The sequence below is a fragment of the Nicotiana tabacum genome, chromosome 10 (assembly GCF_000715075.1).
Source record: "Nicotiana tabacum cultivar K326 chromosome 10, ASM71507v2, whole genome shotgun sequence".
In the NCBI taxonomy this organism is placed as follows: Eukaryota; Viridiplantae; Streptophyta; class Magnoliopsida; order Solanales; family Solanaceae; genus Nicotiana; species Nicotiana tabacum.
The window spans coordinates 849,355-876,991 of NC_134089.1; the positions used below are offsets into that span (position 1 = coordinate 849,355).

The 27,637-nt window shown below is 37.5% G+C and overlaps 1 protein-coding gene across 3 annotated transcripts; it reads right to left on the minus strand.

Annotated features, from left to right (window-relative positions):
• Positions 1-15,231: 15,231 nt before the first annotated feature.
• LOC107773944 (uncharacterized) lies at positions 15,232-24,328 on the minus strand. 3 transcript variants are annotated; one of them, XM_075222437.1, is made up of 12 exons: positions 24,008-24,325; positions 22,373-22,632; positions 22,056-22,122; positions 21,067-21,095; positions 20,781-20,989; positions 19,917-20,035; positions 19,237-19,332; positions 19,077-19,152; positions 18,163-18,316; positions 17,702-17,840; positions 17,103-17,153; positions 15,232-16,191 (listed from the first exon to the last, which is right to left on the minus strand). In XM_075222437.1, exons 1-11 carry the CDS (start codon positions 24,108-24,110, stop codon positions 17,128-17,130), a joined length of 1,278 nt encoding a protein of 425 aa, XP_075078538.1. In that variant the 5' UTR covers positions 24,111-24,325; the 3' UTR covers positions 15,232-16,191; positions 17,103-17,127. The 3 variants fall into 3 exon arrangements, with proteins under 3 accessions (XP_075078538.1, XP_075078539.1, XP_075078540.1); XM_075222438.1 differs by having other exon boundaries at positions 22,373-22,626; positions 24,008-24,324; XM_075222439.1 differs by lacking the exons at positions 15,232-16,191; positions 17,103-17,153 and having other exon boundaries at positions 17,697-18,047; positions 24,008-24,328.
• Between the last annotated feature and the right edge of the window lie 3,309 nt (positions 24,329-27,637).

Genomic DNA, 27,637 nt, shown 5'->3' on the forward strand with positions numbered 1-27,637 from the left:
GACAATTATTAATCAACAGCAGATCGACATAGAATAAAGGTCGAACAGAGACCGATATCGACCATACATCGCAGATCGGGTGAACAACGGTTTCGCATGCAATGCAGTTCGGAACAATTGAAGGATTGATCGAGGACAAAATTCTCAAGGGCTTATGAGTAAGCACGGCTTCGATAAATATGCTGATCCTATAGAAGCACCTCGATTATCAGAATATAACTTCAGCGTTGATGTATCTGCTCTCATATCGGCCATCGGACGCATCAAAGACACTAAATGGCCTCGACCAATGCAGACCGATCCTGCCCGAAGAAATCCCAATCAAACGTGTGAATATCATGGTACCCATGACCACAGAACAGAAGATTGCAAGCAACTAAGAGAGGAAATAACTCGCTTATTTAACAAAGGGCACCTTCGGGAGTTTCTGAGTGATAGGGAAAAGAGCCATTTTAGAAGTAGGGATTTCAGCAAACAAAACGAACAAGAAGAACCGCATCACGTCATCCACATGATCATCGGCGACATCGATACTCCTCAGGGACCAATGCTTAAACGCACTAAAACATCGATGGTGAGGGAAAAGCGATCTCGGACTCAAGATTATGCACCCATGGGGACTCTGTCCTTTGATGATGAAGATGCAGAGAGGGTCATCCAACATCACAACGACGCACTGGTAATATACGTACTCATGAATAAAACTAAAATTAAGCGTGTGTTAATCGATCCAGGTAGCTCGGCCAACATCATCCGATTGAAGGTAGTGGAGCAGCTCGGCCTACAGGATCAGATCGTACCCGCAAAGGTGAGATATTCCTACCAATAAATGTGGACGGAACCATCCAAGAAATAAAGTTTCACGTGATCGAAGGTGATATGAGATATAACGCCCTTTTCGGAAGGCCATGGATCCACAACATGAGAGTTGTGCCTTCGACCCTACACCAGGCCCTCAAATTCTCGACGTCTGGAGGTGTCAAAACGGTGTACGAAGAACAACCAGCCGCGAAAGAAATGTTCACCGTCGACGAAGCTAAACCAGTGTCCTCACTTTCGCCGATAAAAGGATCGGGCCCGGAAGGAGAACGGGACACCAAATAGCAATCACATACATCGGCTTCAACCCAGCCAGACAACCAGAAAATCGAAGAGGATGGTGATCAAAGGGTCCCTCGATCTTTCGTGATTCCCGATGACTCCGGTGCCACAAAATCGACGATCGAGGAGCTAGAGAAAGTCATATTAATCGAGCACTGGCCTGAGCGAAAGGTATACTTGGGAACGGGGTTGAGCCCTGAACTCAGGAAGAAACTCGTTCAATTTCTTATCGATAACATCGATTGTTTTGCCTGGTCCCATTTAGATATAACAGGGATCCCGCCGGACATAACGACGCATCAGCTAAGTTTGGACCCCAGGTTCAGACCGGTGAAGCAAAAGAGAAGACCCCAGTCCGATAGAAAGCGCGCATTCATAAAGGACGAGGTAACCAAGCTTCTCAAAGTAGGGTCCATTCGGAAGGTGAAATATCCCAAATGGTTAGCCAACGTAGTTGTAGTCCCTAAAAAGGGGACAAACTTAAAATGTGCGTGGACTATAAGGATTTGAACAAAGCATGCCCCAAAGATTCCTTTCCGCTGCCCAATATTGATCGCATGATCGATGCCACGGCCGGCGACGAGATCCTCACTTTTCTCGATGCCTATTCCGGGTATAATCAAATCCAGATGAACACGGAGGACCAGGAAAAGACTTCATTTATCACCAAATATGGAACGTATTGTTATAATGTGATGCCCTTCGGGCTAAAAAAATGTAGGGGCTACTTACCAACGCCTAGTAAATAAAATATTCGAAGAACAAATAGAAAAATCAATGGAAGTTTATATTGATGACATGTTAGTTAAGTCCCTGCGTGCAGAGGACCATTTAACTCATTTGCAGGAAACGTTCGAGATTTTAAGGAAATACAACATGAAGCTCAACCCCGAGAAATGTGCTTTCGGGGTCGGTTCGGGCAAGTTCCTCGGCTTCATGGTGTCACATCGGGGAATAGAGATTAACCCCGATAAAATTAAGGCCATCGAAGGCATCGTCGTTGTGGACAGCGTGAAGGTTGTACAAAGGCTAACGGGTCGGATTGCCGCCTTAAGCCGGTTCATCTCAAGATCATCTGATCAAAGTCATAAATTTTTCTCTCTACTCAAAAAGAAGAACGATTTTTCTTGGACCCCGGAGTGCCAACAAGCATTAGAAGAACTAAAGCGATATCTATCAAGCCCACCACTGCTTCACACTCCAAAACAGACGAGAAACTTTGTTTGTACTTGGCAGTATTGGATGTCGCCGTAAGTGGTGTCGTAGTTCGAGAAGAGCAAGGTACGCAATTCCCCGTTTATTATACGAGTCGAACCATAGGAGAGACGAAAACTAGATATCCGCTCCTAGAAAAATTGGCACTTGCACTGATAAGCGCCTCAAGAAATTTAAGGTCGTACTTTCAATATCATCCTATATGTGTATTGTCCACTTACCCGCTTCGTAATATTTTGCACAAACCCGAGTTATCAGGCCGACTGGCCAAATGGGCCGTTGAACTCAGTGGGTACGATATCGAATGTCAACCCCGCACGGCCATCAAGTGTCAAATTTTAGCAGACTCCGTGGCCGATTTCACACCAGCCCTCGTACCCGAAGTCGAAAAAGAACTGTTGAAATCAGGTACATCTTCAGGGGTATGGATCCTTTTTACGGACGGGGCTTCGAACGTAAAAGGGTCCGAGCTGGGCATAGTTTTGAAACCACCCACGGGTAGCACTATTAGGCAATCTATTAAAACTATCAGGTTGACTAACAATGAGGCCGAGTATGAATCCATGATTGCAGGTCTCGAGCTAGCTAGAAACTTGGGAGCAGAAGTCATTGAAGCCAACTGCGACTCCTTGCTGGTGGTGAGTCAAGTAAACAAAACCATCGAAGTTCGAGAAGGTAGAATGCAAAGGTATTTAGATAAACTGCTCATCACTTTGCGCCATTTCAAATAATGGACTTTACGACATGTACCACGGGAACAAAATAATGAGGCCGATGTGCTTGCGAATTTGGGGTCGTCGGTCGAGGTAGATAATACGAGCTCGGGGAATGTTGTTTAACTTTCGAGATCGGTAATCGAAGAAGGTCACGCCGAAATAAATTCTACAAGCTTAACCTGGGATTGGAGAAACAAGTATATTGAATACTTGAAAAAAGGAAAACTCCCATCGGACCCTAAAGATTCCAGAACCCTAAGGACCAAAGCTGCTCAATTCACGTTGGCTTCGGACGGAACACTGTACCGAAGAACGTTCGATGGATCGTTAGCGGTATGCTTGGGTCCGGTGGATGTCGATTACGTCCTACGGGAAGTGCATGAGGGTACTTGCGGGAATCACTCTGGAACCGATACATTAGTCCGAAAAATAATCAGAGCAGGGTATTATTGGATCGATATGGGCAAAGATGCGAAGGAATTTGTTCATAAATGTGACAAATGTCAGAGGTTCGCACCGATGATCCACCAGCCCGGAGAGTAACTCCACTCAGTCCTATCCCCGTGGCCATTCATGAAATGGGGAATGGATATCGTCGACCCTCTGCCATCAACCCCAGGTAAAGCCAAATTCATTTTGTTTATGACTGACTATTTTTCTAAATGGGTTGAAGTGAAGGCGTTCGAGAAAATAAGAGAGAAAGAAGTTATAGACTTTATTTGGGATCATATCATATGCCGGTTCGGGATAGCCGTCGAAATAGTATGTGACAATGGAAAACAATTCGTTGGCGGCAAAGTAATAAGATTCCTCGAAGACCACAAGATAAGAAGGATATTGTCGACGCCATATCACCCCAGTAGGAATAGGCAGGCCAAATCAACAAACAAAACTGTCATTCAAAACTTAAAGAAGAGGTTGAACGACGCTAAAGGGAGATGGAGAGAAATCCTGCCCGAAGTCCTTTGGGCATATCGGACAACGTCAAAATCCAATACGGGGGCGACCCCGTTCTCCTTAGTATATAGGTCCGAAGCATTGATACCAGTCGAAGTTGGTGAACCCAGTGCCATATTTCGATTCGTGATGGAAGAATCAAATAACGAGGCTATGAATACAAGCCTCGAACTATCAGACGAAAGACGAGAAGCTGCTCTGGTCCGAATGGCGGCCAAAAGCAGCGAATCGAAAGATATTATAATCGAAGAACCAAGCTCCGCCATTTCAAGCCTGGGGACTTAATGTTGAGAAAAATTACCACCAATACCCGAAATCCGAATGAAGGAAAGCTAGGACCGAATTGGGAAGGACCATATCAGGTACTCGAGAACATCGGAAAGGGGTCGTACAGGATCGGCGTTATAAACGGCAAACAACTATCAAGCAGCTGGAATGTATCACATCTAAAACGGTACTACTGCTAAGGTACAACCTTTTCATATTCGTTTATATCTGAAAACTGACCCTTGCAGAAGTCCGAACAAGGGACAGATCTCTCGCTAGAAAGCACGCGTTGCTCTCTTTTTCCCTTAGACCGGTTTTATCCCAAATGGGTTTTTCGGCAAAGGTTTTTAATGAGGCAACCATTGGTCGTGCAGCATTTACGACAATATCCGAGGTCCCGCAAGAAAGTTATTTCACAGCAACAGGGTCCCAATAGGAAAAACTGTAAGAGCCAAATAGTCGAAGCGAACCATGCTCATATAGATTGCCCCGAACCCAAGCGTGTAATAACGTGCGAAGAAAGTTCTTTTTTTTTATCGGCATCTTATATCCAATGAAAATTCCTCTATTTTGAGATTTATTGTGCAATCAGAATTAAGATAAAATTCGACCATTAAGCCTACGGACTACATTACTTCGAGTTTGAATCATTCACTCGACCAAGCCTACGGGCAATTTTTATTTCGAGTTCGAGCAAACACTCGCTCGACCATTACGCCTACGGGCTACATTACTTCGAGTTCGAATCATTCACTCGACCAAGCCTACAAGCAATTTTTATTTCGAGTTCGAGCAAACACTTGCTCGACCATTACGCCTACAGACTATATTACTTCGAGTTCGAATCATTCACTCGACCAAGCCTACGGGCTATTTTTATTTCGAGTTCGAATCATTCATTCGACTAAGCCTACGGGCTACATTAATTCGAGTTCGAATCATTCACTCGACTAAGAATACGGGCTACATTAATTCGAGTTCGAATCATTCACTCGACTAAGCCTACGAGCTACATTTTCGAGTCCGAGCAAACACTCGCTCGACCATTATGCCCACAGGCTATATTTCTTCAAGATCGAATCATTGACAACTAATAAGCCTAAAGGGATACATTGCCCCAAGTTTGAGTAAACGCTCGCTTGGTTACAGAGGCTACGAGGTCCAAATTTGATTAAGTTGTTTAAAACATTGTGGAAACATTCATAAGGCGAATAAAGTCCTCGCAAGACGGGAAACAAAAACAGAAGCAAGTCGGCAAAAGGGGAGATATGTCTATATACAAATTTATCTGCATGGGTGATTACAACGTAAAAACTAAGAACTAAATTTCTTGATCAGGAGCGGTCTCTTTTTTATCAGGTTCCCCCCCATTTTCGGATCCGCTCTTGCTCCCATCGTCGTCGTCATCACCATCAGAAACCAAAGCTTCAGCATCAGCTTCGAGTTCTTTTGCCCTTTTTATCTCTTCAGTGAGATCGAAGCCGCGAGCATGAATCTCCTCGAGAGTTTCCCTTCTGGATCGGCACTTAGCAAGTTCGGCGACCCGATGCGCTCGAATATCGGTGGACTTGGCTGCCTCTCTTGCCTGGACTTGGGCAGCTTCAGCATCGGCCTGATAGACGGCCACGAGCGCATCCGCATCGGCCTTTACCTTTTCAGCATCGGATTCGGCCGTGGCGAGTACAGAGGCCAACCGAGCCTCAAGCTCCTCAATTCTTCTTGCTTGAACTAGGCCTTTTTCCTTTATTTTCTGAAGTTGGGTTTCGGACGACGATAACTGGGCTCGAGCAGTCTCTTTTTCTGCAGCAAAGCGGTCCATACCTTCTTTCCACCGCAAGGACTCCATCCTTATCACGTCGACCTCCTCACGAAGCTTCCCGATCATCTCAATTTTTTGTTGCAGCTATGAGACCGAAATATTAGCTATTGTTCCGGTATCAAGCCCATAGGCTTTCAAAAGCATCATTACCTGCTCAGACAAATCATTCTGATCTCGATAAGCCTTGGCCAGCTCAGATCGAAGGTTTTTTATTTCCTCATCTCTCTGCCCTAAGGAAATTCTAAAGGGGTTCCTCTCGTCAGTAGCGCGGTGTAGGTCGGCCGCATATCGATGCAACTCATTCTGGGAACGAGAACATTGTTCTTGATGAACTGTCGCTTCCTACAAAGAAACAAGAAGCGAAGTTAATGAAAAACGAACATAAAGACAGTACCGACAAAATAATTTTAAAGGCTCACCTGATTCAAAGCCTGCCGCAATCCGTGAAAAATATCTGATTCATCACTAGCAACGTCCTCAATACTGGTAAACAGGTCACGAAACGGATCTTCTTCATCGTGAGGCCTGTATAGATCGAGGGCTCCCAGAGCTTGAGCTTCCCGAATCACCCCTGCGGAAAAAGCGGGAAAGGTAGGGGAATCCTTGATCGCTGCTGCCCCAAATGACTCGCTTGGAGCGTTCCCCTCGGCTCGGAGCGGTTCAAGGGGCTCTTCAATCGTAACCCCTGCCGGTTGACTCCGATGAGAGGCGTCTTCGACATCCGATAGTTTGGGGACTCTACTTGAATCTTTCTCCGGTATATCTTCAGTTCGAGGCGGAGCCTCATAGAGCATCATCGATCCAGCCGGCGATGAGGCATAGGTGACTCTCTTCATTCGGACCGCCAATGTGGACTCATTGTTCTCTTCTTATTCTTCTTCATCTTCATCCCTTAGATGCAGAATTGATTCCACGGTCAAAGGAATGACATTCTTGTTCGGCTTATGAGCCGTCCTCTTCTTCGATTTTGGATATTCGGGAACCGAGGCTCTCTTCCTTTTATTTTCCTTCACCGGCTTTGGGACAAAGGTCGAAACATCCTCCTCATTGGACAGGGGCCTCAAGACCGCGTCTTTACCCAAACCTGCATATGGGAAACCTCATAAAAAATATTTTGAGAAATGCCTCGTTCGTATCATCAGAGTCCGATAAATGAGATTACCATAATTTTTGGCCTCCCACCGACCCTTTGACAAATCACGCCATGAGCGCTCGGCGTATGTGGAGGTCGAAACAAGAGCTCGTACCCAGTTCTTGAGATCGGGAACCGCTCCGGGCATCCAGGGAACTACTACATCACAAAAGGAGGAGTGTCGATAAGAGAATAAATAGAAGAGCAAAATAGAAGCAACAACAAGATCACACTTACGTTTCATATTCAACTCCTCGGGAAAGGGCATCTTTTCAATCGGAATCAGGTTCGAAGTCCTTACTCGAACGAACCTGCCCATCCAACCCCGGTCCCTGTCCTCGTCAATACTCGAGAACAGAGCCTTGGTAGCCCAACGCTGGAGTTTTATTAACCCTCTTCGAAAAAGTTGGGGACGGTACAACCGGATAAGATGATCGAGGGTGAACGACATCCCCTCTATTTTTCTCACAAAATATCGGATCAGGATAACGATCCGCCACAAAGAAGGATGGACCTGACCTAGGGTTACCTGATATTGTCGACAGAAGTCAATAATGACGGAATCAGGGGGACCCAAAGTGAAAGGGTAAGTATATACATTCAAAACCCCTTTCACGTAAGAAGTGATATCTTCGTCAGGGGTATGTATTATTACTTCTTTTTCACCCCAATTGCAATCCTTCTTTAAAAGATCGAGGCGCTTCTCGGTTATCGAACACATGTACCTCGATACCGGCTTACATAGGCCAGGGACCGATGAACCTTTATCAACCTTAAAATCTGAAGTAAGGACGCACGCCCCGGGAACACACTCCTCAGGCCGTGGTTCTGCCGGTGCCTCATCGGCGACACACTGTGAAGATGAAGCCTTCTCTTTCTGAGGAATGGTTTGCGATGTTTTCGCCATTTTTGAATTCAAAAGTAAGGAATAGAAGAAAGTGACAGAGATTTGGTAGAATTGAAGAGGGGTTTTTGAGGAAAGAAATCACAGCTTTACTGGTAAGTTGGAGAGTACGAAGAAGAACTTGGGAAACTTTGGAAGATAGAAGATGTAAAAATGGTAAAAGATAAAAGTAAGGGTTATTTATAGGTTCAAATGATGGCGGTTCAGTATCAACAGTGGCCGACCACCGCCTGACATGCATTAAATGCCTTGAAAGACTAAACCGACGGGACAGCTACCAGATGCGTCATGGTCGAACCCGATGGAAATGACAAGATATAATCCGATCGAGCTGTTGAAAATCATATCGTTTCTCGCCATATTCTTTCTGAGAAACGAGGGGACTATCTGTATACGGTCGAAATAGATTTCAGCCTTTGCATGTCCGATCGAGTTCGAAGGGTGATGTATCGAAGTAAGATCCCGAAGGGGGGACGAACTAACCTCGAACCCGGGGAGGCCGGTCCGTGTCGAGATCGATATCATAATCAAACTCGAATAAGAATCGAACCATGATGCAGAGTAGACCTATCGTGCTGATAATCCAAAGACCAACCAACATTGACCTGGAATCAATTCGAGGGCTCGAACCAAGATCACAAGTTCGAGCCAAAATCAAACTCGAACCAAAATCGAGGATTCTAAGCAAGATCGAGCTCGTAGACAAAAGCCGTTGAAATCCCACTAGAGAGAATCTTGGCAGAAATTATGGAAAAGCTGACTTATCATGGGTCTCCCACTGAATATTTATTTTATTATGCTTGGAGCCGAATCCCTCCAGTATAAAAGGGCTTGGTTATCATTTCTGTAGGTTAAGTTTTTCTGAGACTTACATTGTAATAAAAGTATTATATTCTTCTACAGTAAAGAATCGCTCTTTCAGTTTCTTAGATTGATTCTATTTGTCGAATCCTAAGGTTCACTGTTCTTGATAACCTTATCTAGATTGCATTCTCTCCAATCTTCATTTTATTTATCCTTGCATTTTGTATTAAGTTACGCCGTATATATTCGGAACTGCGTATAAATTCAACTCTATCCATTTTTCGGGTAAACAGATATATACATTTATTTGTAACAGTCTAACTATAGTCACCACTAAATGTAAGTAGTACTTTTTGTGGAAATCTAAGTGACTCATTACGACATAATTGCCTTCATTTTTTCTCCTTATATTTCTTAAACCAAACAAAGACAAAAGCTAGTCAAGTGTTTAGAAATTTCTTTACTCGACTTTTTTTCATTTTCACACTTTACTCCAGAGAAATTAAATCCTAATTCTTTCAACTGCGAAAGAATCACAACCGCGTCAAATGGATGGAATCCCAGTTAACATATGTAGGAATTTTTTGTCAGATCTTGTCGATATATTTTAAAAGACGACATTTGCTTTCGTTTTTAATGTAACTTTCTTTCATCGACAAGCCTACTAAAACTTCATGGTCTTCTACTGAGTAACTTAAAGTTTATTAGCAATAACCATAGACACAAAAATATAGAAGGTTGGAAATTAGTACAAAGAGAGGAGGTTATTCGCATTTCATTTGACCGTCAAAGGCGAAGTGAAAATTAAGCAACCGGAATTTTAATGATTCTTTAGGGGGAAATAGAGATGTCTCCTACTTTACTCATAATATATGGAGTTTGTCCAAAAAAAAAAAAAATACTTTTGAGAAGCAAAAGTAGTTTTTTATGCTTGGGAGAAACTATAAATTTCTATGGAAGCAGAAAATTAATTTTTTCAAGATAAATTTTTTTTATTTACCAATATCTCTTATTCATTTAATCCATATATTTCTCAAGTATAAATGCAACCGGTCTCTTCTCTTTTTCTCTTTTAGGTTTAACTATATTTATATTAATTAAAAACATTTATATATATTTTATAAATTTTAACTAAATAAAAATAAATATTAAATCAAAGTCTTTTATAAAAATATTTAATATTATTTCTCTATAATTTGAATAATACTAAACGTAAAATGAACCTAATAGTGTCTTTTTCGTATTTTGACACTCAAAAATATTTTGAAAAGAATAGTCAAACACAATATGTTTATCAAATACTAAAAAGCACTTCTCAAATAATTTTTTCAAATATAAAATATTTCTTTCCAAAAGTACTTCCCTAAAAATTTATTTAGATAAAAATATTGTAATTAGTAAAATTTATTTTTAGAAGTTTAGCTAAACATGCTTTAGATATTATATAACCACTTCGGTTTAAAAGACTAATAGACCGTAAGAAGAGTACGTTAACACTAGCGGAGGGAGCCAAAGGGATTCATGTGTTGACCATGAAGGAGGGCAGGCTGATGAGGGCAGGTCAAGCAGGACTGGCAGGCTTCTAGGCTGGCAAGCTTCTGAAGAAGGGACGTACGCACATGTCACCTTAGGCGAATCTCACATCGGAATGAGAGAGGAAAGTGTATTGCTTTATAGGAATGGGAGAGGAAAGTGAAAAACTTTATAAGGCATGACATAAGTTTACATGGTACGCGTACTTTTGGGGCTCGAGATGGCATAGCCTAGAAGGCAAATCTGTGCGAACCTAGGCAAAGCGGACAATACATGCTATGAGCTTAGGTCGTGACAATTCAATTGGATTTACTTTGCCGAAAAGTTACATTGTGTGAATATGATAGAAATTTTTGTTACACATTAACGGTTGAATCCCTTAATTTACGTTAGAAAAGATTCTAGTATAGTGGTGATTAAAAGAGATCTAAAAATTGCCTTAAACGTCACAAGTTGAAAGTCTAGGTAGGACACTATAGTATATTTTAAAATCATTTTAAATGAATTTCAGGCTCTACCACCAAATAGATATTAGATTTAATTATCAACTGCCATGTCAGTTAGATTAACAGACACCGGAAAGTGCACTATGCCAAGTTGTGCTCTTGTCGAGATTCACCTAAAAAAAGTAACGGCATGACGTGGTTAAAATGTTTTCGGACTGATAATTCAAAAATAGTCGGCGTTTGTTAAATTATTAAAAAATAGTTATTATTTTGCTGCAACATAGAACGGTCCAGCATAATATACTGGAGTTCGGTGCACCTGTGTATGAACTTCCAGCATATTATGAACGAGGTCGGCTCGGTTACCGAGGGCTTGCGTGGAGGCGGCATTGCGACCACGGGCTTGGACGTCACTTCAACATTTCTCTGCTTTTTTGAGGCCCGAGTGAAGGCATATATGTCGAATGGATTCACAATAAACAAAGGCGATTGAAAAACATAAAAAAAAAGAAAAAAAAAGAAAGGGGGCTTACTGGATCGGTATACTTTGTTGGCTCCAGTATAATATACTAGAATTCTAGTATATTATGTTGGAGTATTTTTCGGATTTTGAACAGTATTTTCGTTCATATTTATCTTTACATAAAAAGTGGCTAAATTTCGATGATTTTTGAAATTGTAGCTATTTTTAAATGACCACTTGTAAATCTGACTATTTTTGAATTTCTCCCCGTTGTGTGTTTGCTTGTGTTAGAAAAATAAAAAATAAAAAATAAAAAGATGCCCACTTGAGGTTAAGAGGTGACAACCGTGGAATTGAAATTGACTCATGTATGACGTTTTAGAGTCCCTTAGTTTTCTCTTCTTTTTTTCTTTCTGTTTTTACTACAAGGATGCATCCCTTCGGATCATTTAGAAGGATTCATTGTTTATCTTTTTTGGTCGATAGATATAGATAATACACTTATTATACATAATTATATTCATATTATATATGGATTATAAATTTAAGCAATTGGATGGACGACTATTTAATTTAAGATTTTATATATATGTATATATATATATATATATATATATATATATATATGAGAGAGAGAGAGAGAGAGAGAGAGAGAGAGAGAGAGAGAGAGAGAGAGATATTTAAAGCTTATGGGTTTGGAATCCTAAATCTTTTAAGTTACTGAGTTCTAAATTAATAAGTTATACATATTCAATAATTTTCTTAAGACAAATACATGATTTGGATCAAAGTTACTGGTTTTGTCTGAACCTATAGCTCTCCGCATATATATATATATATATATATATATATATATATATATATATATATATAGAGAGAGAGAGAGAGAGAGAGAGAGAGAGAGAGAGAGAGAGAGAGAGAGAGAGAGAGAGAGAGAGAGAGAGAGAGAGAGAGAGAGAGAGGATCCCTTTTGCAAGTCCATGAAAGTAACCCTTTTTTGTTGAATTCTGCTTAGATTTAGTGCCCATATATATCAAAGGAAAACGAAAGTTTGAATGGTGCAATTGGTTAAATGTTGAGTTTATTTATTAAGAGGTATAAGGATCAATTCTCACTAAATACATTTATAAAAATGCAGGATAAGACTGCGTACAATAAATCCTTGTGGTCAGAGGCGGATCCAGGATTTAGAGGCTTCGGGTGCCACAAATTTTGAACATAGCCATGTTACAATTTATATTATTTAAATAGGGTATAAATTTAATTGGTTTGGTTTATTTGGATTCGGGTTATTCATTTTTAAGGTTAATAAAGACAAATCAATCAAGCAAAAAAATGTAATAATTATAATAACTTGAAAAAAAACATAAGATTCAACTGGAGTATGCATTTTATACAAGAAAAAAGCTCGTTGTCAATTTATATTTGGATACTCAAGGCAAAAACTTATACTAATAAGTCTAAATATTAAAACAGAAGTAAGCTTACAGACATTATTCAATTTACTATTTTTTATAAAAATTAAGCTCACTCGATATTATATACAATTGTCCTACTTTAGAGCATTTTGATAACAAAATAAACTTTCATCCTTGATTAGAACCATAACTTATTCAAAGATTTCCATTTATATTTTTTGGTTTCGGCAAATAGATTTACGAAGTTGTGCTCCTGGAGAAAAAAAATTAATTTTTTTATCATCTATTCATAAATTATGGAGGAGTTGGGAAAGCACAATAGTGGGGATTTTTTTTCACGAGGAAAAAATAAATTTGTGAAAGAATTTGTTTTTATATATTTTATATTTAATGTTTAAAGTAAAAAAGGGAGAAAAGAAATTTTAAAACGAAAAAAAAAAAAAAGAAACAAAGGAATTTGAAGCGGTTAAATGCACCAAGAAAGGCTTCTAAAAATATTTGTGCCAAGCTGGACTCGATCTCCCGCCGCAGGGGTGGAAATGACAGTGCCTTTCCAGTGGCAACTTGAATCATTTTGTTACTGGGGGTGCCACTTAAATTATTTATATACATTCCTTCTATATATACATGCATCTATATATACTATTGCATAGTCTCGGTCAAACCTTACGGATGGCGTACCACCCCATCCCTTACACATAGATCCGCCCTTGCTTGTGATCCGGCCATTCTCCGGACTGAGCTTAGTTCACCGGGCTCCCCTTTATATATCAAAGGAAACACATAGCTCATATATGTCACCACCAAAACATTCCCAAAACCTATAGTGTAGTGATACAGGTGAAATCCCCACTTAGTTGTGCGGGGTTCTACACTTCTACTCCGATCCCATTGTTCCTATTTCCTCCCTCCAGTCCCTTTATATAATTAACCCAAAAAAATGAAAGAAAGGAGTTCTTAATGTAATGTACTCTATGTCCGAAAAGGTAATTTGATTAATTTATTGTGGATTTAGTCCCTCCGACAACATTTTGCAAGCAAGCTGAGTATTTTAATTAGCATTTAACGGCTGAAGAAAGTTAATTAAGAAAATTTAAGATCAAAGTATCACATAATCATCGACCCATCTTCCTGACTTTTGGTGCAAACTGCAAAATAAGAAATTTAATTGTATTTTAGAGCTTTAGTTTGAGAAATTACTACTTCACAATAGGACAACAAAACATGAGAGAAGCAATTACTCTTCTTGTTAATATCATGAAAATCTGTTTTTTCTGTTAATATGATATTCTTTTCTTATTTGTCCATTCAAAAAAAAATATATATTATATATTTGAAAACACTTTAATTTTAAACTTCAATGATGCCATTATATACGCCCACAAATATTATTGCACGTTTACGACTATAAGTTTCAACTGTCTTTATTTATTTCTTAAACTTCATATTCAGTCAAATTACATCAAATAAATTAAAACGAGAAAATATTTTACCTTATCATCAACTTCAATTAACTCGTTGATGTGATTGCTTCATCTGATCGGAGAAGTTCAAAATAGTTTCCTTGAAATTTACAAGTAAGCAAATCTCTAGTACAGAAACCACTTACTTTGTCTCTTGCACTTTACGCGACATTATTGTTGTTTGAAAAGTTAAACAACTTTTTCTTTGAGCTTGAAGTTTTATAACATAATTCTTTTTTGTTAAAATTAGGATTGAAAATTGAATCGGGGCAAACTCCTACGAAAAGATTACTTGAATTTAAGAAAATTTATTGGACTTTAATTCATTTATTTTCTTAAAACGAAGAATATTTCATTATCCATTTCATTGTATTTGGCACTTTTTTCTCAATTTTGTCTCGCAAAGAATAACACATTCTTATATTAAAAAACTTTTAAACTTTTAAATTTTTATTTTACCCTTAATGATATGTTCTTATTGCCAATGACTTGTCAAGAAATGTTTAGGACCGTTAGTTTTAAAAATCACTCTTATTTTTCTTAACGTCTTGCGTAGTCGAACACAATTACATAGAAATAAAACAGACATATTGTTCATGTCATGTCATGTTTTACTTTTTGTATGCCTTGCTTATGATGAATTGTTCTTCATCTTTCTTTTCTTTTCTTTGGGTGACTTTCTCTTTCTTCCTCTTTGTCATTGCATTGGATGGGGGAAATTCATGAGAAGTTACTAAAGAATTTCTACGAGCATCAGCTTTGGAACAAGGAGCAGCTTAGAGTAATCTTAATAGTATATTCTTCCAAATTCCCACATGTTGTACATGCGTTTTTTTGGGTAAAGCCCGCATAAATAGCTTGCAAGGTTTTATCAAAGAATACTGCGAAGCAACTTCCAATACTCCTACTCAGAGTCCCTTCTCGATAGAGATGACAATGCAGCGAGGACTAATGTTGAATGAGGCAAGATAATCAATGTTGGAATTGGTTGAATATTATTGAAAACATAACTAAATAAATAAAAGTGTATACTCATTAACAGCTTAAACTTTTAGAGGTTACACATTTTAATATGGTATCAGAATAGACACAAATCCTGAGTTCGAGAAGAATTTCTACAAGCTTGGCCCATAAAAGAGAATCAAGTCCGCACATGAGGCTAGTTGAAAACATAACTAAAAATAAAAGTGTACTCTCTCTAACAATTTAAGTTTGTAGATGAAATGATCATACACTTCCAATTTATCATCGATTATTTCATCTCGAGTGACATTCTCTTAAACGAAGTGATAATCAACCTCGATATGTTTAGGTTTTATATAAACAAATTAAATCACTTGTAAAGCTTACAGTACTAGAACTTGAATTGAGGATGCAAAGCATAGTTTGGAAGTTGGGACAAAAATAATGCTACTTCCATTTTGTCTTTATCAATAGCTTAGCACATATAATTTCTTTTCTTAGCATTTTTTATCTTTTATTGTTTGTCATATTTTTCTATTTTTTCTAGGTTGGAGCAATGATAAAGTTGTCTCCGTGTGACTTGTAGATCACTGGTTAGAGTCGCGGAATCAGCCACTGAAGCTTGCATCAAGGTAGACTGCATACATCACACCCTGACACCCCCTCGGAATGCAGCCCTTCCCCCGAACCCCGCGTAAACAAGAGATACTTCGTGCACCGTGCTGCCTTTTTTTACGTCTTTCAGCCTTATCAGAAATTCTTATTTCAGTATAAAATAGAGAATTTTTGGTACCTTTTATCAGAGCGTGATTTCCACTCTTCAATAAGGAACCTGGCTTTCTTCTTCCTTAGTTTTGGTGCATGTGCTTATTTGCAGATGCAGGACCATTCACATATCTTTCTCATTTCTTAGTCCCAGTTGAAGTACTCTTGACCTCAAGTCTCCACCGAAAAAAATGGCTCTTAATCTTGTCTAGTTCAGATATTTGACTAATAAACAAACAAAAGCATCATAGTCAGATTCTTGCATTTTTTGAAGAATTAATCTAAATATCTTCCCACCCAATCTCTTAAACTAAAAATAGCCGGCAAATATATCATATATGGAGTATATAATTATGTGTATAATCAATGTATAACTTATGTATAATGATCATATAGGAAAAGTAAACGACTCCTACCAGCTATTTGTGTAAATATCCTCTCTTTTTTTCAGGAGAAGTTTATTTATTAATGCCTATTTTCGTAATTTCCTACCATTTAAAGTTTAATTTTAGACTAGTGAACCTAGTAGTTCTATGATCATTTTAACCTGTCATAATCAGGCGTGCGTTCACAAACACATCTAGAGAAAGAGAGGACCCCATTTCAATAATAGGCAGTTTACTTGTATTCTACTAGTATTATTTTTTGTTCTATTTTTTAAATTTGTTCTGTTTTTAATTTTTAGAAATTTTTTAAAATAAAATTTCATGAAACTTCGTAACGTGCTTTCTAACTAACATCTTTCACCAGGAAGCTATTTGTTTCTAATTTTTGCAACTTGTATTCAACACGAAATTTTAAATATTCTAGAAAAAGAACATGCACTCGAGTTGTGCCACCCTGATTATAAATACAACAGAGTAGCTAGATTTTGGATGAATGAATAAAAGATGGATATGGCTTTTCAAAACTTTGAATTTCAAGATTAATAGGCCAACTACCCCTCTTTTAGAGAGAAAGAAAAGACTACTGATGAGGGATGTTAAAAATCTCTACAAAGGGCCTTTAGTTTATCTTCAATATTTGTTTCTAAACACACAGCAAAACACCTACACAGAGTGACAGAGAGACACATGCACAAGCGCGCGCACACACAGCGACAGAGACACACACAACTTACAAGTAAAATCACTAACCTTTGAGGCTTGACCTTGAAATAGTTCATCTAATTGTATACTCCAAGTTCCCTACAATGGCATACCATCCGTCACTTACCACTTCATTAGTATTTCATAAGTTTCCTAGTGTGATGGTATAACAAAGAAGAATACAAACTCACAGGACAGATTAATTATTGTGCAACCTCTCAAGAGGAAATCATATGTATTACCTATCAAATGCATCTTGGATTCAAAAGTGACCAAAGAGGTACAAGTGCTGTGTTTTGAGGCATTAAGACATTCAAGATTACTACAAAATCTAGCTTTAAGAGGGGAAAGAGGCTCACTTGACCAAGGTTTAACAGGCTTGTTTGGAACTTATCAATGACTACATTACAACCAAGTATCGGTAGTTCGAGTTCAGTAGTATAGTTGGTTAAAGTAAGTATATATAAAGTAAACAATGAAGAATATTGAGGAATATATACTAAAAAGTAATAATGGCCACATATTTGCCTAACTTTAATAACTAGTAACATAATAGGACTTGGGAAGGAACTCAATGAAACATCAAGGTCATGCTTCATACATCCTTGACGAAAGTTGCCACTCTAAGGTCTCTGGTCAAGTTGTACCTTGGGAAGCAAGCTGAAACTCAAGATGAATTTGAGACGATGCATCCCAAAGATCCTTTGCAAGTTTGGAGTTGTAAGAAAGCTGAGAAGATCTTAGAGTTCTACCATTTCCTCCAAAGAAGTATACTCCTGAGGTTTCCTGGTAGTCATCAAAGCATGAGGAATAGCCAAGAACATTTAATCCACATGATTTGTCAATCCGAATTGCTGTTTGACCTTAGCAGAACTTATTCATAGGAGAATGTTCTTCATTAAAAATACTATATGAGGGAAATCCATCAACACCACAAGTATTTTAGCCAAATTTCACAAGGAAGCATGTTGCAAAGAACTTTTTCTTCAGATTCTATCAGAAAATTGCAGACATTGACCAAACAGGAAATCAAATCAAAGAAATGAAGAGAAGAATTAAGAGCCAACTGATGCATATGACAAAACAGATGATAGAGGAACAGACTCACTGGTGGTGCATGTACTGCATCAAGAACAGAGCGGACTCCTACTTCAGGAGATTGCAAAAGCCCCAAAAGTTTCAAAATGGAAAACGCCAACCATGAGAGGCATGAAGGAATTTCTCGCATAATGTTGGTTTTCACTACTCCAGGATCTACAGCACTTCATCATTCCAGAAATCAAAATACAAGTGTTCAGGCAAATAAAATCACCACTTAAGACTCTTATCCCAAAAAAACAAAAATACATCAATTAAGACATCTAAAGAGCTCTTTGATCTGTTAGGGTTAAATGAGCCAATTTACTAAAGAAAGACAGATAATAAGTTAGAAAGAAACCTTAGAAGCTAAAAAGTTGAAAATAACAAACATTTCCCTGTTTCCCACATTCAGCAGTTCTCACTGTATATCCATTATCCAATGCTTGCTTCTGATTGAAAGGCATGCAATAACTTCTTTACATTCTAACACGCCCCACGTGTTATACAGTTACAGTCTCCACTTAGATAGAGAGGCTGAAAATAGATTAACATAGCCGAGAGCAATTTTCTTTCACATGCTCTTTGCTCTAAAACCACTTTACTCAAGACGATCAATCAGATCACATACAACTACATGCTATCGTTTTTGAGCAACTGTCATATTACACCTCAGAAAGCTCAATTTTCACTCTAACATATGCATAAACAATGAAAGAAGAATTAGCCTATAATTTAGCTTCTAAGTAACTGGCAACGAACAAGCAGGTGACACCATAGGGATAAGTATGCATTAACCTCTACAAACCAACACAAAAGATAAGTTTTACCTTAATAAACAAAAGACATTCTTGAAAGGTATAGAATAAAATTAATAAGCATAATGACTAAGGAGGTGACAAAGAGAACATAACATTTGCTTGATAAAGGAGAACATAAACATACATGACAGAGACATTCTGAGATTTCTCCACCAGACCAACTCGTCGATGAAGCTCATATGTCAAGAGCAGAAGGCATACTGCAAGAGAAGTGGCCAGAGTTTTTAGGTGCCAATGAGCTCTAGGGTAGCCAAGCTTAGTTTAATTTGGCAAATTCAACTTACATTTAGAATACTCATATACATGAGCAAATGGGTAGGAACTTAATTTTGAAAAATACTTCCCAGATATTGTTTCTCCGGTGACCTCCATGCTAGACACTATCGACCAAAAGTAGAAAATGCCAAATTACACTCATATCTGTAAGTTCACCAATAACAACCGAAAGAGCATTCAAAGAAACAAAATGCAGCTCCACTTCAATTGTTATTTAAATAAATAAAAAAGGCACCCTCATGTATTTCCATTGTAATATATTTCAGGAGAAAAGATAACCGAAACAGGATATAAGAAGCATTTTCAGCAGAGAGTTTATTAGCACAAACTGCTTTTGATTGGCTTCTGTTGATTTAGCTATGAAGAATCTATTATAATCTAGCTCACTATCTCAGGCAACCTTCATCCTGAGATCTCTAAGGCTGAGTTGTTAATCAGCTAAAAAACTTCAAAATGACAGAATGACAGCAGTTCTAACACTGAAGAATATAGAGTAGAGGAAATAAAATGAAGAATGTCGAAGATATTACGATAGATGGGCATATGAAGCAACATAACAATGCACAAGAGCAGTTTAAGTGAACGCTTCAGACACAAGCCAACACCTTTTCTATTTAAAGATCGAGTGTCCATGATGCTGATGAAAATCGAGTGTACATACTACTGATAGGATAGGAATTATACTTACCATTCCGATGCGTGAATGATGTAACATTAACAACACGAGAAGGGATAGGACTCTGTTCTAGAAGCGGCAAAAGCAGTTTTGTAAGACAAAATGGACCAAGATAATTAGTTGACATCATCCTGCAAGACGATAAGAATGTCGATTAGCACATAATTTATGTTTCTCAAGATTATTGCAATCCTTTTTTTTTTTTTGATAAGATAAAAGTTTCAAGATTATTGCAATCCTATAGCAGAAAGGGGGGGGGGGAGAGAGACAGTTATACAGGTAGCCAAGTTTGCCATGTGAATCACCAATGCAGGATCCTATCATGCAGAAATGGAAAGCAAATGCACACAAGTAAGAGATCTTCTCATAGTGAAGTGACAAGGTTCCTACGCTTGTCACCTCTTTTAAATGAAAGAACTCCGCAAATGACTAAGATGAACCGCTACAATTTTTCCAATCCTCCAGATGGATTAGCAATGAAATATGGAAGTCTGGTAAGATACTAATTAAAGATTTCTCCAACAAAATTAAGGCAAGATGCACAGTTGCTTGCACGTTAAAGGCAAGTGGAGGGTGTTGATTCCATGCAAAATTATCTAAAATGCAAGAACACACTACTATTCACTGCTTATCTGATAAGTCAAGTTGGGATAAATATTACCGATTAAAAGTGATTTTCCAAATTATGTTTCATATCTCTGTAAGATTTGCTCTATTCCATTAATGCAAGGATTAGCAAAAGATAGTTTTTCACAAAAATAAAGATAGTTTTGCATAAGCTTGTAGTTTTTCCTTGAGAAGAATGCTAGCCAACCTATTGCAAGGATAATTAGCCAGAATGAAGAAAAGCAATGTATAAAGGTTTAGGTGGTTTACTGATCACATCGTTCAGCAGTGATTCTATATGATGTCGCAAGGATTCCAGCATTATTTATTAGGACCTGGACAGAACAATGCATATCTGAATCCAACAACCACTGTTGAAGGGAGCGTGTGAAGCTCAAGATTGACTTGTATGATGACAAATCAACCTCAAAAGCTTTTACACAAGCATCATCTATTTGTTCTTGGATGTCAGACACAATCTGTCAAATAAGAACAATCAATACATATCAAAGCAAAACCAGAATGAGGCATAAAGGCCAATGACTCATTACAGTACCTTTGACAACGAGTGCAATGATCTTCCAGCTGCAGTATCAGAGGTAAGTTAAACCATACTAGCATCAACTTAGGAGGTGGAAGCTTCATTAAAAACTACTGACTATATAGATTTTAGTAGCATGAATGATAAAACAAAAAAGACAAGTTGCAAAAGTAGCCAGCTGCTGAGTTGATTTCTGATACTGTAAATAACAATTCACTAAAATCACCAGAAAAGCAAGTTGCCATTTCGAGTGGCATGAAGATACTAAAAATTAACAACAAGAAGGTTCCTGGTCTAAAACGAGAAGAAAGTAAAAAGATATAGGAAAAAGGAACCTGATTACCTCACAACTGTAAAGTGACATCATCTACATCCTACATTGGAAACCAGTTTCTTCCCAAATTTCTTTGGCAAACAGCTTATCATCAAAAAGCCATAAATAGCTAAACTATCTCCTTATACAATGAAGTTGTTAACATTTTAACAATGATCAATCCCTGTGTGAAGATTCAATTATCTAAAGCAGGTTCTTTACCTTACACCAAAGGTACTTCCCCCCCCCCCCCCCCAAACAACAACAACAACAAAAAAGCCTTTTTCACTCTATCAGATGAAGCAAATCCACTCACTATACTTCACAATTCACATGGGTTTTTCCTGATTATGTGGTAAACGAAGGCGGATTCTGAAGCTGCAGCGCCCTCTGAATATAACGGAAGACGTAAAATAGCTATAGGTCCTATGATAAATATGTGAAAGCAAAATGAGAGGGTAACATTTTCACCTTGCCTTACATAATCAAGATCAATACACAACATTTGTATTCTCCTAAGCAGATTCTTAGATTTGCAAGTTAGCCGTGTAGTACTCATGATAGGCACACATTTGATCTATTAACCAAATCAGGATGTGGCACTTTCAATAAATAAGTACAAATAAAATTAGAGCGGAAGTTCATTTTTTTTTAAAAATCATATCGAGGAAGCATGCATCAAGAAGCCCACCAAGAACAATGTAATAGCCTTCTTTAGCAAGGGCAAATGCAGCTGCAGCACCCAAACCAGATGTGGCCTGTAAATGATAGTAAATTAGAGAAATTTATTTACTTGATTAAAAAAAATGATTAGTAAAGTAAACACTAATAAGAGCAAGATGCGGATGGTAATGTGAAGCATAAGTCATATACCATTCAAAATGGATACACAGGCAAATGAACAGTCAATATGACATTGGCATAGTCAATGTGACATAGGTTGGATTAGAATCACACAGAACTACCAACATAAACTAAAAGAATCAAAAAAACCAACAGGTCACTTACACCTGTAATTATGCAGATAGGCTTTCTGATAGAAGCAATAGCAGGATTAGATGATGTTGTAGGCAGTGATGGTGAAGAACGATCATAGAATTTGGATTTCCGCAAGAAGAGGCTTTGGGAAAACAGATGCAAGTAGGAAATGATGAGAGAGGGAGTCCAAAGAACAGCCATTCTCCAGAGTTCTCCTTTGCAGAGAAAGATTAAAGCCTCCTTTAACTCATTTGTACCCATTTTATCGTCTCTGAACAAGTTGTCTATACCTTGACCAAAAAAAAAAGTTTCTGTTTTCATTATCCGAGAAAAGCAACAAATGACAAGTATAAATTGGCATTTGTGGGCACCGATATGGATTATGGAACAATCAGATAGCCATAGGCCATGAGGCTCGTCACTTTCTAATACGAGTTGCATCCCCTTTCTTCGAGGGAGATGAAATGCTGCGACTATTTGATACTCCCTCCGGTCCACAATAAGTGATTTTTTGGTTGTTTTCACACAGATTAAGAAATTCACCTTTTAACATTAATTAGCAATGAAATTGACCATATTAACCTTTACTATTTCTTCACATAAACACTCCTACCACAACACTATTTACTCCAAGGGCAGTGTAGGAAAAAAAGAATTAATTCATTCTTGAAATCTGGAAAAATCACTTATTTTGGACCACAAAAAAAAAATCCAAAAAATTACTTATTGTGGACCGGAGGGAGTAACTGAAAAAGGTTTCGAAAAAATAATTTGGAGTTGCCCAACTTATAAATGAGAATTGTTAGCTAAGTGTGTTTGATAACTTTGCGAACCTTTTGAAAACTTCGAATTCTTCTTGATTGAAACCCATTCGAACTATTTAATTCGAAAACTAGTTTGCAAATCAGAGATCAGGTTAGGAGGTTTAGTTATTAGGCACCCCTCTAGTCGTGTATACGGTAACTTACTTGATCTCATTAGTTTTTATACGGGATTGAAACCAAACAAATGCAAGCATGCACAAAAGAGGAAAAAATGATGAAAAATACTTATAATTACATTCCAAAGATAAAACAAAAGAAAAATAGAAACCCTGCACTATCCTCCATGCACCCGACATCTCAGGTCTTGAACGGACGGCCTTATTAGTACATTATAAAGAAATCGGGGCATTCCCTTCGAATGAATACAAGAAATTTCCATGCAAGCACATAAGCAATCAAGTCGCGTAGAGTTACCTACCCAATCTGTTGACGGGCCTAAGCATTCTTCTAGTGATCCAAGTGATGAAAATAAAATTAACAAGAACCATCTTAAGCGCAAATTTCCTTTTCATTTTCACCAAATCGATTCACACAAGTAACACTACAATAATCAATATGCTGGAAACTTAAGATAAATAACAGACCCAACATCCATTTCTACCATTTTATATTCTCTCTTTTATTTTAAACGAAATTTAACACTGGATTAATGATTCAACAGGCACGAAATCACTTAACATAATGGAGTTAATCAAAATTGAACATGAAATCAATGTGAATGCCATCTAACTAAATACACGAACAGTGTCAAACAGATACACATTAAGTTACTTCATTCAGACATTTTATCAAATAGATTCAAGACAATATATAACTAAACCAAAAGAGAGAGAGAATGGACCTTTTATATAATCAGCAAAGGCGTAGAACTCGAAAACACAGAAGCCTGAACAAAGAATTGTTGAAATAAAAATGAACCGTTTAAAGGAATTCTGAAAGTGCATTTCGTGTGAGTGCTTAAATTGTGCCCGTGTAATATATGCGTCTCTTTCAAATTTGTAATTTCTTTTTCTTTTTTTTCTTAAAGTAAAATCAAAATTTTCGCGGGATCACAAACGCGCAGCAGTATTAGTACATTCCTCACTCAACAGTACTTTGTTCGAATTTACGATGTCGTTTATAGTCGCATCATCCAGTTTTACACTAAGTTGTTTTCACATATTGAATTGGGAGTTTTGGTGTAACAGGTAAAGTTGCATGCATATGACAAGGAAGTCACGGGTTTGAGGCGTGAAAATAGTATTTTGCAGAAATGCAGGGTAAGGCTATGTACAATAGACCCTTGTGATCCGACTCTTCCTGGACTCCGCACATAGCGGGAGCTTAGTGCATCAAGTTGTCCGTGTTTTAATTTTCACATGTTATATTTATCCTTCCACATTATTATGTTGTATATTTGTTGCATTATATTATATATCCTTGTTAGTTCGTTTGATTTAAATAAAAATAAAAGATAAAAAAAGATAACTAAGAAAAAAACAAGAAATCCATTTCATCTATATCTATATTATAGTAAAAGGAGGGTAGTATGCATTGTGGTTAAATCAAGTGGCAAGTTAAAAAGAAACCATTTGGCAATTTTAGGACAACATTAATAATTAGGAATTATAAATGGAACATAATTAATGGAAGTAGTTGAATGAAATATATCTCAGACATAATCTAAATATATTATAGACAAATCTAATCTATATATTTGTATCTTTATCTATTTATTGATCTACCTATGGATTTTCTTCTATATTAGCTAGAAATATAGAGGTAAAGAATTGATTAAAAAATTATAATAGAAAAAAATAAAAAATATAGAAAGATGTAAATTGAGATAAACTATGACTATTTATATTTTGGAGTAAGTTAAAATATAAAATAAAACTAAAATTTACTTAAGATATTAAAGATTTGATGACTTTAAAAATTAAAAAATTTCAAGCACCAAAATAAGATCTACATAAACTATACAAATTATTTATAAGGTACGAAAAAAATTAAATTGTAATGACCCAATCGGTCATTTTAACTTTTAGAATCTCATTCCCTAAAATAAAACTTTTCGTATGTGCTTTTAATGATTATTGACTTGCGGGGATGGTTGGTTTGGGATTTGAAAGTGTATGGGTTGAAATCGGAACACTTGATTCCTTAAGTTAGCTTTAAATGGACAAGTTTGATTTCGGTCAACATTTTGAGAAAACGACCCTGAAATCAGGATTTGACGGTTCCAATAGGTTCGTATGATGATGTCACGACCCAAAATCCCACCACAAGCGTCGTGATGGCACCTAGTCTCTAAGATTAGGTAAGCCGATTTCTATTACATTTTGAATCTTTTTTTTTTTGAATTAAAATCTAACAGCGGAAATAATTACAATACAAGACCTCCTAAAACCGGTAGTACTGAGCTACGAACTCTAACTGAATACATGGAATGATCACGAGGACCGAATATACAATACTGTTTGATTACAAATTAACAGTACAATGAAATGAAAAGACTCCAAGGGACTGCAACGACCAAGCAGCTCTACCTTGAATCCTTATGATCGCGCTTTAACTCTGCTTGTGAGCACCTAATTTTTGACCGTGCTTGAATTTTTTCCAACTTATCTCACTTATTACTTCATCTTTCCCACTCTACTTTCCCTTGTCCTACATGCTTGTCCCTTATGCTTGTCTCCCACTCACAAACCCCATGCCCAAAATCAGCCACAAACGCCAACAAACCAGGACCCTTTTGGCAGCAATTTGAGCTAAAAACAAGGTCCAAAAATCACTCAAAGGGGACAGCTGAAATCACTCTAAAAAGGCAGCAAAAATATCCATGAAAGCTGGAGGTTTTTCACCCAAAAGCCAGCAATAAAACCATCCCAAAAAATACCATATGTTCGGCCATAAAAAACACACACAAAACTCCCTCAAAAATAGCTCAAAAATGAGCTGAAAAGGGAGCTAAAAAAAGGTCCAAACTTCAGCCCCAAAACTGAGGTGAAACTAGCTGCAAATTCAGCCACCAAACAGTCCCGAATCAGCTCCAAAACGCAGCTGAAACCTCTGTCCGAAACAGCTCCAAAACACAGCCGTGAAGCCATCCCGAAACCACCAAAACATCAACAGCGAACCTCTGCTCTCTTCCGCCCAGTTCCACCACTATGGACGCCGTTTGAGGTTCCATAAATCACTCCAAAATAGTCCGCTTCTATCTCTGTTAAACCCAGTTGAAGTTCAAAGTTTAAGAGATCCGTTCGAGGTCGACATGGGAGTTCTCCGGCCAAAGGTTCCTGTTGGTGGAGCTCGTTTGTTGCTCGGTCTGTTGGGTTACAAGTTCTCATCTCTAGATTCATCAATAAAGGTCCATTCATTATGTTTATTTTGTCTCCATTTCATTTTACTTATGATTTTGATAAGTTATTATTCTTTTGTATTAGTTTGCCTTAGAGATCTACCTGTTTCTTTGATATTACATGATTCCCTGCCATGATTTTCTTTATGAGCTACGTTTACCATGCTTTGGTTATTTGCCATGGTAATTGGATTGCCACAAGCTGCTGGTCGAATTAATTAGTACATGTATGATGTGTTTTATATTGTTTTTTTTTTTTTTTTGTCATTAAAGTTCTATTTAGTTTATAGGATTTGCATCACTTCTTTTGCATAGTTGGGCCGTAGATAAAGTCAGCAGGCCTTGGATAGTGATTTTGAAATTGTAAAGTGTTGGGACTTTTAAACTTAAGTTTTGATTTAAATTAGTTTGGGCCAAATAACCGATTGGGCCAGTAGCTACTTACTCTAATCTTGGTTTGGTAGAATATTTTAAATTGATTATTTTAACTTGGGGCTTAATAAGGGGGCATGAATACAACACTTACCCAATGTCTCTATTTATACCATAATTATAATAATCAAATCTTACACCCTTCCACAAGTAATTCCATAATTCATGACCTTACAATAATCTCAAAGTTTAGGAAGAATAATGAACATCGTTAAAGTATTTTAGGCGCGTATTAATAAATAAATTATCATAATTATGTACACATTTGCGTGACATAGTTATGATCCCACAAATAAATCAAGGTATGCGCCCACGCGAATTTGACCAAACAACCTTAATAATAATAAGTTTGTTATTGATTGTGTACACGTACACCTGACATGATTCTTGACACGCCAAATAAAATGAGTACACGTGCGCGTGACTTCTTTTAAGATATTTTTTTTATAAATCTAATCAAGAAATAAAAGCGGATAGATAAAACATGGAAACCAATAAATTATTTTTTATCCAAAATTAATTCAAGCCGAATGTAGTCAATAAAGTGACCGTGCTAGAACCATGGGACTCGGGGAATGCCTTACACCTTCTTCCTGGTCAACAGAATTCCTTACCCGAACTTTATTTTTGCAGACCAATAATAAAAGAGTCAAATCTTCCTTTGATTAGGGATTCAAATAAAAAGGTGACTTGGAACAC

What these genes read in the sequence shown, in the direction of transcription:
- LOC107773944 (XM_075222437.1), bottom strand. Translation starts at nt 24,110, where the DNA reads ATGCACTTTCAGAATTCCTTTAAACGGTTCATTTTTATTTCAACAATT. An exon ending in ACTGCTGAACGATGTGATCA is followed by an intron (nt 20,036 to 20,780) that starts GTAAACCACCTA and finishes ATCGTCTTGCAG; the next exon opens with GATGATGTCAACTAATTATC. An exon ending in TGTATATGAGTATTCTAAAT is followed by an intron (nt 19,153 to 19,236) that starts GTAAGTTGAATT and finishes CTTCTCTTGCAG; the next exon opens with TATGCCTTCTGCTCTTGACA.